The sequence below is a fragment of the Felis catus genome, chromosome A3, assembly GCF_018350175.1.
Source record: "Felis catus isolate Fca126 chromosome A3, F.catus_Fca126_mat1.0, whole genome shotgun sequence".
NCBI classification, from domain to species: domain Eukaryota; kingdom Metazoa; phylum Chordata; class Mammalia; order Carnivora; family Felidae; genus Felis; species Felis catus.
This window is the reverse complement of record NC_058370.1, coordinates 126,748,911-126,760,943: the sequence shown is the minus strand read 5'-3', so window position 1 is coordinate 126,760,943 and position 12,033 is coordinate 126,748,911. Positions and strand designations below refer to the sequence as shown.

Genomic DNA, 12,033 nt, shown 5'->3' with positions numbered 1-12,033 from the left:
TGGTCACAGTGTATCTTTTTTGATGTCTTACATGCTGCATAAATATGAAAATAATATGGCTATATGATTAATAACCTAACAGAGTATAATTTTAGGCATAATAAACAACTCAGTAACTAAAAGAACCAGCATTTCAAGTGGCATTAAAAAGCTGGTTCCTTGTGACACTGAATGTTACAAATGAGAATGGAATGGTAACTAGTCCCACAGCTTGAAGATCAAGACTTTAAGACTTACTCTAGACTGAGATTCACATTCAAGTTTTACCACCGTTTTAAAAATGTATAGGAATCACTCTTTCCTCATATCATACCAATATTAGTTTCTATCACTGTTTTGTCCGTTTTGTGGTTTTCAGTCTTCCTTCCAGCTTTCCAACTGCGCATGCTCAATGTTATTACTGTTGCTAGGCGATATAATGATTGGGGTAAGCCATTCATCCTTCCTTGCTTCTTAGCATTGCACTGAGTTTTATTCATGAAAACATTTTATTTAAGATGCACAATAAACAAATAGGTATACTAATAGGTGAGTGATAAATTAAGCATTACAAGGATAACCCCATTCTTAAGTATATTTAAAAATATTGAATGATTTGTCTTGTAGTTCTTAGTATGTAGTCCTGTCATCATGTCCTTACTGATCATTTCTGTATTCTTACTGAATCCCTTGTTAGACTGCATATTCCATCCCCAAGAGAAGTCTATAATTTTATTTATTTTTTAATGTTTGTTTATTTTTGAGAGAGAGGCAGAATGCAAGCAGGGGAGGGGCAGAGAAAGAGAGGGAGACACAGAATCCAAAGCAGGCTCCAGGCTCTGAGCTGTCAGCACAGAGCCCGATGCAGGGCACGAACTCACGAGCCGCGAGGTCATGACCTGAGCTGCAGTCAGATGCTTAACCAGCTGAGCCACCCAGGCACCCCAATCCCCAAGAGAAGTCTAAAGAAGAATGACATATATATTATATACATATATTATATTATATATATATATATATTCTATATATAGAATATATAGAATATATATATTATATGTATTCCATATATATTCTATATATTCTATATATATTCTATATATTATATATATAGAATATATATATATTATATATATATAGAATATATATATATTTCTATCAGAGCTTAGGGGAGAGGGAAAAAATAGGATACTAAAATTATTAACCATTTCTAACTTATGTCCTCAGTGATCAGAGAAATCACTATTTTTAAATTTATTTTTAATATAATGTATTGTCAAATTGGCTTACATACAACACACAGTGCTCATCCCAACAAGTGCCCTCCTCAGTGCCCATCACCCACTTTCCCCTCTCCCCCACCCCCCATCAACCCTCAGTTTGTTCTGTATTTAAGAGTCTCTTATGGTTTGCCCCCCTCCCTCTGTGTTTGTAAGTATTTTTTGCCCCTTCCCTTCCCCGATGGTCTTCTGTTAAGTTTCTCAAGATCCGCATATGAGTGAAAACATATCATATCTGTCTCTGACTGACTTAGAGAAATCACTCTTTTAAGTAGTAACTAAAGGAAGGAGGAGGAGGGAAACTTTTAAATAACACAAAAATACTTATTTCATTATAGTTCTCATTCTGAAATAGAAGATTTTTATTTCCCGTATGTCATTATATAATAATTAAAGTCTAGAAACAGCTGAATGTTGAAAGTAAGAAAAAATTCGCAAAATTAAACTCACAGAAACCAATTTTAGCTATAGTGGTGTTACATTATGCATTAACCTTAGCTATTTTGACATTTTCTATCCTTTGTAACGAAACCACTATCCATTTATATTGTTCTACTTAAAGATTTGTAAGACTTATGGACTAACATGATTTACCTTCAAAAAGCTTAAGATGTAGCTAAATGCTAATATAAGAAGGGTGGTATACAAAATCTGTAGCAACCTGTATGCAAAGATATAGGCTGTAGCCATGAAACAGACTTCTGGGAACCACTCTTATGCCAGGTGTGACCCTTTTAGTAGCTGATCCTGACTGTAAGTGGGTTGGGAAGGAGATTCAGACTGGAGGGGAGACCCCTTTGCCAGCAGGCACTTAGGATGCTTGTGCAATGAATATTTATTAACTGATTAGGAAGTATTCTTAACACTGGTATGTCTGTCCCAGTGCACATTGCTAAATGGCAGCCCTGCTTATGAGGATACATGCATAAACTTCTCTAGGAACTGGACGACTCAAACAAGAAATTGTCCTGCAGATATACATTTATTGACATTTTATTGTGTGTTGGACAGTTAACACTTGTTTTCATTTTTCTTAAGTTTTCATTTCAAGAGTTAACTTGGAAGAACATTGTTCTCTTTTGATACCCGAGTTTTTAAATATTAAATGTTCATCAGAGTAAATGAACATGCTTTTTCTGATTACAAATATAACTTGAAGTAGATCAAATTAAAAGATTATCAAAGTAAAGTAATTAACATAAAAAGTAAAAGCCTTCTAAAATTCTTTTCCTCCCTCCCTTAAAATAAGTGCTGTCAGCAGTTAAGTATCTATCCCTGTGACTTTGTTGTTTGCATAGATTAATGGATGATGTAGTAGTTATTTTACTTAAAAATTTAGATCACAGGGTGAGCTATTCTGCAATCTTTGTTTTACACATGGTAGTGTACCTTGCACATCTTTTCCTATCGTGACCTAGTTACCTTATTCTGTCAGCTGCACTATCTCAGACTACAGGATATGCCATACTTTATTTCTCCATTCCCCTGTGATTAACATTGGCATTTCTTTTCCACTTTCTGAAAGGGAGTCCCTGGAGTTGGAAAAGAGCAAGCATTAAAACTTATACAGATTTTGAAAGGGCAAAGTTTACTTCAAAGGTAACTAAAACTTTCTTGTGACATTAGACATTTATTCTTTTTAAACTGAATAGTAAATATTTCAAAAAGTATTATGCTTTCTGAGACAGAGTTTTGTATTTTTAAGCTCCTCTATATTTTCATTTAAAATCACAGATTTAAAAAATAGTAATAATAAATAAACAAAATCACTGATTTTTATTTACTGTGAGGTTTTTTTAAAGAAAGGATGAAAGTATGTGTCCTAAGCCATATTGTATTTTTTTCATTATTAGGTCACTACAAACACAAGTAGTAAGATGCCAAATGTGTTTATTTATAACCTCGGGCTTTTACCACAGGCTATTTTAGACTATTTTGCCACCAAGTAAAGGTAAACATAACTGTAAAATAATTTTTATTTAAAATTATTTTCTATATAAAATATTTCGATATCATATACTCTATAAGTGAAATGCCTGACATATTGCAAATATTTAATAAGTAACACTTGGTCAAAATTTTTCCTTGAGTGCCCTTTCTTCTATAGCCACATATTTAGTAATCTATAAATTCTAATTGATTTAGTCTATACAATTTGAGGATTCAAGACAATTAAGGTACAGAATATATGGAAGTTTACCAACTGTGCTATTTAGTTTTGAAACCATGTGAATTATGTTTACTTAATGAAAGCAACAGTCTATGTTAATATTAATTATTTAATATTTATTTTTAAATTAATATTAATGATAAAGTGTCAAATGAATAAGAAGGAACTGGGATACTAGGAGACTTAAAGCAGTCTTGGCCTCCAGTAGGTTTGAGATGGTGAGTGCATGAAAGGAAACATTAAATTGTAGAAATCAAGAAGGAATGGCCATTAAAAAAACTTGAAATTGTTGTGCTCCTTAGAAAGCTGTAAAGCTACTGATAGATCTAAGACTTCAATATATCCATTACTGGTATCAGTGAATATGATGCCAAAGCAGGAAAAAAAAGATATACTTTGGCCTGGAATCATTTGGGAATGTGAAGAATAATATAAAGAATAAAAAGCAAGAAGGTATGGCACTTGACTAACTACAGATCATTCTTATTGTAATAGTTTCAGCAAGTATGTATTTTTGGCAACATTTTATGAAATGTTTGAACACTTGAAGAGAATAAAATTACATTTTATTACATTACATAAAATTACATTATCATTATGTGCCATTCTAACTGATTAATTTAGACTGACTTTCCCCCTAGGTTTTTTTTTTTCTTCCACATTTGAAGTTTCTGTGTATTTATCCAGCATCTATTAATGCTAATTTTTAGCAAGCTTATACTTGGTCTTTGTAATAAATGAATCAGAAATTCCAAAAGCCAATTAATAACTCCTAGTCTCAGATCCTGCACACGGTACTAAAGAGATAATTCAGCTTTTTATTCCAACTTTAACTTCTATAAGCAGAGGAATATAATTCAGAGCACTTATGTTTTATGATGAATACTTAACTATCCCCTTGGTGGTTTTATGTTACCTAGAATTTTGGCCAAAAATAAAATTAACTTTTTATTCAGTTGACATTTTAGCAGAAAGCATTTTCTTTAAAATCACTCATTTAACAGGTAATGTTTTTGCTGCTTGCATAAGAGATTAAGAAAATGATAATTTCAAATGGTCTAGATTTTTTAAACAATTTTTACCCAGAAGTTTGATGTTCTATTTAGTTTTATCCTTTACCCTGCTCCCAATTCCTGATACAGGGTAATGTTCATGTACATGATTCTATTTGTTTTATACTGTGGCACACAGAAGAGAGATCAAACAGGTATATACATCTCATTCTCTCTACATATTGCTGCCTAACTTAGGATTCTTTAAAAAAAAAAAAAAAATGAATACAAGAGTATACACGTGAACACATATACACATACTCTTTTTCTCTCTTCCCTCACCCTTCCTCTCTCTCCTGCCTCCTCCCTCTCTTCCCCATCCTGTGTCCTCCTTCTCTTTTCCTCTGTGACTGTCTGGTTCTGTCTTCCCCCTGTTGCAATTCTGTTGTCTTTGGAACCACATTTTTAAATTGAGGTACATAGACTGAGAGTTTTCAGAGGCTGGGCCAGCAACTTCATCTCCTGCAAAGGGAAAATGAGACAGGTGGTAAGGGAACAGAATAGCCTGACCTTTGAGAGCATGGCATTTTGGTGACCTTGTTTTTGTTTTGTTTTGTTTTGTTTTCCTTTTAAAATCATTTTCCTTTACAGATTTACTCAGTGGAATGAAAAACCTTCTTTCTCTGATCCACAGCCAGTAGTTATTAAAAAACTGGCCCATTGTTCTGTGTGTTCCCATCCAGGTAAGCAGACATAGGGGGTGATATCTCTAGAATATAAGTGTCTGATACCCACATCCTGTTCTGGTTTTCTTGTTTTTAATTTTTACTTCATTTTGAGAGAGCGTTCCCACGCACACACACACACATGCACACACTCACATGTGCCATTTGGGGAGGGGCAGAGAGAGATGGGGAGAGAGGATCCAGTGGGGGCTCTCTGCTACAGCAAAGAGTCCATTGTGGGGCTCAAGCTCACGAACCTTAAGATCATGACCTGAGTCGAAGTCGGAGGCTTAACCAACTGAACCACCCAGGCACCTCATCCTGATCTTATAATACTTCTTACATGCCTACATACATACCTGTCTTCTTCAGTAGATTGAAAATTCTTGGTGTCAGGAGTTGTGTCACATATACATAGTAGGCACTCAATAATTGTTAATTGATTGAAATAATGTGATGTAAGTGATAAATACAGGGTAAGTGAAGTTTTAAACTATGATACCAAATTACTTAGATGTTAAAATTATGTTTTGAATGTAGAAATCCATTTAAACAAAAAAATATATCCTGCTAAGTCTTAGGGGAAAATCGAACTGAAAGCATTTGTTTTTATTGCATGAAGATAGTGACTTAACACTAATTTCTAATACATGTTCATTGTTATTGAAAATACCTTGGTTCCTCTTCATTAGTCTTGTTTAAAAAATAAATAAATAAAAAAGATGTCATTACTGTATACTGGATCAGAAACACCTTTCACTCCCAGGAGAGACTAGGAGATCTTATTAGCTCATCTTTTAAAAGAAATTCTTTATCTATTTGTCTTAATGTATGTTCAGAAACATTGTTAAATTAGAGACAAAATCATAGAAGAAATAAAGGTTTTATAAAATTCCATTCTGTAGTTTTTTGATACTTTATAAAATGACAATTTTAGTTTCTATCAATTATATGTGCTCTTCTATATTCTCAAACCAATGTTAAAGGTGGTCATGCTTTCGTTCTAAGGGAGCTAGGGCCCCACACCTGTGCCACATTCATAGTATATTCATGTTCCAAGCAGTTTAAAAATAGCTGTAGAGGGGGGCATCTGGCTGGCTCAGTCAGTGGAGCATGTGAGTCTTGATTTCAGGATTGTGAGTTTGATCCCCACAGTGGGTATAGAGATTGCTTAAAAATAAACTGTGAATAACTAGATGGCTCAGTCGGTCAAGTGTCCAACTTCAGCTCAAGTCATGATCTCAAGATTCATGGGTTCGAGCCCCCACCTCAGGCTCTGCTCTGACAGCTGGGAGCCAGGAGCCTGCTTCAGATTCTGTGTCTGTGTCTCCCTCTGTAGCTCCTTGCCCCTCCCCCACTCTCACTCTGTCTCTCTCAAAAATAAACATTAAAAAAAATTTTTTTAATTAAAAGATAAAATCTTTAAAAATAAATGAATAAATGAATAAAAATAGCTGTGAGGTAACTGAATTAACTAGCAGAGGTAATTAACTGTTACATTCTTTTAATATTCTCATTAAACCATTTCATGAATTATTCTATTAAGTAATCTTTTTTAATGCTAATAATTATATCCCATTTTTCTTGCATATAGCTACCAAATAAACCACAAAGTTTTAATTGTTAATTATTGTAAATGTGTAACTTCTGGTTACAAGTTAACGCTTTCAGATAGAAGAGTAATTTATAGAAACAAAAATAGTGTCATGTAAGTGTAATAGCTCAGGATCTATTTTGTCTTAAGAATCACTGTAGTGTTCATTATTCTGTTCAACCTAAATGTATTGGAACCTTTCTATATGCTAGGCACTTTGCTAGGCAGTATTCATTTTTAAAAATTTGGATAAGGGCAAAAAAAAAAAAATGTGTGTAGAAAGTAAATCTAAAAAGCAGTGAAAATCATACTTTGTGTTTCCATCAAGGTTCACCTAAGGATCATGTACGTAATGGCTGCAAACTGTGTAAAACTGATCGATATTGTGAACCACATGATTATGAATATTGCTGTCCTTGTGAGTGGCACCGTGCAGAGCACGATAGACAACTAAGTGCAGTAGAGAACAGCATTAAGAAGTAAGGTTTTTTTTTTAACTTATTTTTTCTGTCCTTACCTATTTATACACCTCTACTCAAATTACTTCCACATAATCTTCCCCCATGTCTAGATTAGTAACATTTCACAAAATCCTTTTTTTGATTTGGTTCAAATATTGGGCTATCTCAGAAGATAGTGATTTAATAGTTACTCAAAGAGAAGCTTGAAGACTAGGATATTATCCAAGAACATTTTTCACTAAATGAGCAGAAATTGGATGAGATGAATTTAGAGGCTGAGTTGCCTGATTATATTAACAACATGTATATAATTTATTTTCAGAAAAGCTTGCGGTTGTGAAGGATTCCCTTTCCATGAGGTAATAACTAATAGCTCAAATGTGTGTTTTATTTCAGAAGTTCTTTTAAAAAGTTTGAAATCTGAATTCCTATTTTATTTTCTCTTGCTAGGTTATTCAAGAATTCCTTCTGAACAAAGATAAGTTGGTGAAGGTTATCAGGTACCAAAGACCTGATTTATTATTGTTTCAGGTATCAGAAAATACTTACCTTATAGTATGTAGTGGGATACTAGGAAGATAAGGGATACTCACTTTGGTCTAAGAGATTTAAAACAGCTATTGACTGCCCATGTATTTTTCAGCATTTATTTCTAGTTTTCATTCCTTTGCCGCATAGGAACCATACTTTGCAGACAACACCCAGAAAATTTGAGGATTGAATATGTTGTTATAAAAGGTGGTATAGTTTACAAGGTCAATGGAATTTTTTTTTTTTTCAGTATAGTTGATATACAAAGTTACATTAGTTTCAGGTGTACAACTTAGGAATGTGACAAGTTTATACATTATGCTGTGTTCACCAAAGGACATTGGGATTTTTAATCAGTGACATAACTTTAAATTTGGACAGTGTATCACTTACTCTGTGACCCTGGATATGTGTTATCCTCAAAATAGAAATAATATTGCTTATTTCATGAAGTCACTGTGAAGATTAAATGAGATTGGGGCACCTGGATGGCTCAGTCAGTTAAGTGTCCAGCTCTTGATTTTGGCTCAGGTCATGATCTCATGGTCGTGATATTGAGCCCCACGTCAGGCTCCACGATGAGCACGGAACCTGCTTAAGATTCTCTCTCTCTCGGGGTGCCTGGGTGGCTCAGTCGGTTAAGTGTCAGACTTCAGCTCAGGTCATGATCTCATGGTCCTGTCCATGGGTTCAAGCCCTGCATCGGGCTCTGTGCTGACAGCTCAGAGCCTAGAGCAAGCTTCAGATTCTGTGTCTCCCTTTCTCTCTCTGCTACTCCCCTGCTCATACTCTGTCTCTCTCTGAAAAATAAATAAACATTGAAAATTTTTTCTTAAAAATTCTCTCTTGCTCTGCTCTTCTCCCCCACTCATGCTCTCTTTCTCTCAAAATTAATAACTAAACATTTTAAAAAAAGATTAAATGATATTATTTATAATAGCCCCTAATACAGTGACCAGAGAAACAGAGTGGTTCAATAAATTGTAACTACTTGTTGCTTATCCCTACCAACCTCAGTAGTAATAATGGCAGCCAACATTTATTGAACATTAAAATTTGCTGTGATATTTAACCCATTACATGTAACTTCACTTAATCTTTGTAATCTCTGAGCTGGGTTATATTTTATGATGGAAATCCTGAGGCTAAAAGAGGTTAAGTAATTTACCCAGCATCTCAGAAATATCATACTAGGGTTCAAATTGACAACCCTCACACTTGATCATTGTGTAATGTTGCCTCCTTAGGAAACTCCTTATTCTTTCCATGAATATTCTCATTGATCCTGCTTTAACTAATGTTAATTCAATAGGAAAAAAATAATACCACTTAAAAGTGCTATTTGTCTCCAAGAGATAACAAAATCTTGTTTTGTTTTATATTTACAGAGATTTACTCTTGAAAAAATGGAGTGGCCCAGTCACTATGCATGTGAGAAATTGTTAGTGCTTTTGACCCACTATGACATGATAGAAAGAAAGCTTGGTAGAAGGAATTCTAATCAACTACAGCCGATTCGGTAATATAAAGAATTGAATGAAGAAGTCTTTGTGTTTCCATTTGACTATCTTATGATCTAAAATAATCTTCTTAATATCTTTAATAGCGGGGTGTATAGCTCTCCATTATACAAAGTTGGAGTAAAGGTCTAGTAGAAAATATTAAAAGCTTATTCAGGGCTTATAGTCAACCTAATATAGTAAGTTTGTGCCTTCACACACTTTTCTACTCAAACAAATAGTGATACCAGATTATTAAAAGAAATAAACATAAAGTGATATAGCCAAGCTTAACCATAGAACTATTTCAATGGACCAGAAAGGAAACAAAAATGTAAAGTGAATGAGGAACAAAAACTAAGAATTGGTGAAACTCAGTGAAGGGTATGTGAGTGTTCATTGTGTTATTCTTGCAACTTTTCTAAAGGTTTGAAAATTTTCAAGCTGAAAGTTTGGCGGGGGGAGTATCAAAGAAAAAAGATAAACTACAAAGGAATGTCAATCTGATAACACAAATCTTTCATGACACTAATAGATGCCAGAAGATGATAGAGTAACATTTCAAAGCTTTGAGTAAAAATAATTGGCAACCTAGACATCATTAATGCATGATTTACTGGTTGGTGAGTAAATCACAGATCCTCATTAAAACCACTGTTAAAGGATGTATCTAAGCAAGAAGAAAAATGAACCTAGAGGGATGATGTGGATAACAAAAAACAGTGGTCAATCAATAAAGAGAAATCAATAAAATGTATTAGCTAATTTAATAAATTGGAAAAATATGTATATAAATAGCTGCATAATGCTTGATGATTAATATATGATGATGATAATAAACTAAAACTTCCAAAGTATACATGTAAACACTGAAGGGTAACCACTAAAACACCAGAAATACGATCTCTCTCTTCAAAATTAATACATAAAATAGGAAAGTAAAATTGTCAAACCAAAAGAATACAGGAAGGAGGAGAAGGGAAGTACCAAAGAAAAAGCTTGGTAACAGAAACACAAAACAAGGGGCGCCTGGGTGGCGCAGTCGGTTAAGTGTCCAACTTCAGCCAGGTCACGATCTCGTGGCCCGTGAGTTCGAGCCCCGCGTCAGGCTCTGGGCTGATGGCTCAGAGCCTGGAGCCTGTTTCCGATTCTGTGTCTCCCTCTCTCTCTGCCCCTCCCCTGTTCGTGGTCTGTCTCTGTCCCAAAAATAAAAAAAAATGTTGAAAAAAGAAACACAAAACAAGATGTACGAATGAGTCCAGCTAAATCAGTAGTCACAATAAATGTAACTGGATTAAACTTCCTTATTAACAAAAAATAGGCTTTAAAAGAAAGATCATTATTATGGAAAAGAGGAACACTGAATAATAATGAAATCTGATAGGGTAAAACAATTACAAACTCTGTACACTTAACAATAAAATTATCTTTTGAATAACTAGTCAGAGTAATAACTATGTCATAATTCTTTATAGTATTTTTAGAATATTATAAAAATAGAATAAAAATCAATGGAAATTGAATAATCTACAAATTGGAAATTTCCAAACACCTACTGCAGTTGGACCTCATTAGAAGAATTTGTTTTTCAGAATTGTTAAAACCCGAATCAGAAATGGAATTCATTGCTTGGAAATAGAATGGGAAAAGCCTGGTATGTATTCACTTTAGGCAAACTTTGTAACATTTAATCGTATATGTTTAGCAAATATTGTATACATATATAAAACATGTATGTATGTAAAAAATAAAGACATATCACATTCACTGAGGATTGATTTCATAGTTTACCTGTGCTATTTAAATAAGTTTTGATGAATAGTAAATATTAGAAATTTCAAGTAATTTTATTTTAATACCTTAAGTTGACCTTTATTTTGTAATGTTTAAGAATATAATATGGAAGCAGTTTTGATTTCTATTAAGAAAATGCTGCTGTCTTCTCCTTCTTTACTCTGTTTTGTTTTTATGGGGATGTATAGTTGTCAAATTACTCTTATTTTGCTGCAGACAAAAACGCAGTGAACTCTGAGCTACCTCCAAAACTGAAGGCAGGGAAAGCACAGATCATTTAAAATGGAAAGTGATTCCAAATTCATTTCTGTCTGGCTTTGAAGTTAGATTGTGTGACTATATTTGAATAAGTGAGGCAGTAGATTTGTCAATGAAAGTTTAAGTTGTAGATGATTTTGAAGAATGAAATTATAAAGAACTAGATAAACTACTCTAAGCAATAACAGGAAAATAGCTGAAGAATTTTGAAGACTGTTTAGGAACAGTTCCACCAACTGTCGTATATTTTCAGGAAAGAAAATAGCATTGACCCAGTTCGGCAGTACATCTCTGTCCAGAATCGAGCATCGTTCTTGTGGGTTCTATTGCTTAAGGGAGAAGATGTAAGCAAGCTGTTTAACTAGGAAATAGTTTAAGTTACCTGTTTCCTCTCTTTGTACTTTAAACTCATCAACTAATATTTTCACTATAGTGTGGCTTCTCATGCAGCTTTGCACTCATGTAGGATAAACATAAGTACCTAACCTACTATTTATATACCTTATTGTAAATTCAACATGCAAGCATTCTCATTTTCACGTATCAGCCACTTGTGAGTCCAGTGAGCCTGAGCATATCCTCAATTCTGTTCTTTTCAGAAGCCACCACTAAAGAAAGTTAATGTTGTGGTTTTAGGAAACTGTCTGTTCCCACTCTTTTTCTGGAAATTTTAACACTCCTACTGAATTCAAACCAACTAACCTTATCTAAACAAAGTTTTCTATTCTGTAAGTACCATCTTTAAAGCAAGAG

At 33.8% G+C, this 12,033-nt stretch overlaps 1 protein-coding gene and 1 long non-coding RNA gene across 6 annotated transcripts in view; one reads left to right on the top strand and one right to left on the bottom strand.

The window, feature by feature from the left end:
* The window catches only part of GEN1 (GEN1 Holliday junction 5' flap endonuclease), a 32,612-nt gene that overhangs the window by 14,814 nt on the left and 5,765 nt on the right, over positions 1–12,033 (top strand). For all 5 annotated transcript variants that reach the window (XM_023252084.2, XM_045054912.1, XM_045054911.1 and 2 more), the window contains exons 6-12: positions 2,782–2,855; positions 5,070–5,161; positions 7,066–7,216; positions 7,521–7,557; positions 7,649–7,729; positions 9,118–9,248; positions 10,821–10,882. In XM_023252084.2, the coding sequence (XP_023107852.1) occupies positions 2,782–2,855; positions 5,070–5,161; positions 7,066–7,216; positions 7,521–7,557; positions 7,649–7,729; positions 9,118–9,248; positions 10,821–10,882 (628 nt within the window). The remainder of the gene's footprint in view (positions 1–2,781; positions 2,856–5,069; positions 5,162–7,065; positions 7,217–7,520; positions 7,558–7,648; positions 7,730–9,117; positions 9,249–10,820; positions 10,883–12,033) is intronic.
* The window catches only part of LOC123384606, a 28,411-nt gene continuing 21,179 nt past the window's right edge, over positions 4,802–12,033 (bottom strand). The window contains exon 3 of the long non-coding RNA XR_006595954.1: positions 4,802–4,940. This is a non-coding gene — a long non-coding RNA (uncharacterized LOC123384606). The remainder of the gene's footprint in view (positions 4,941–12,033) is intronic.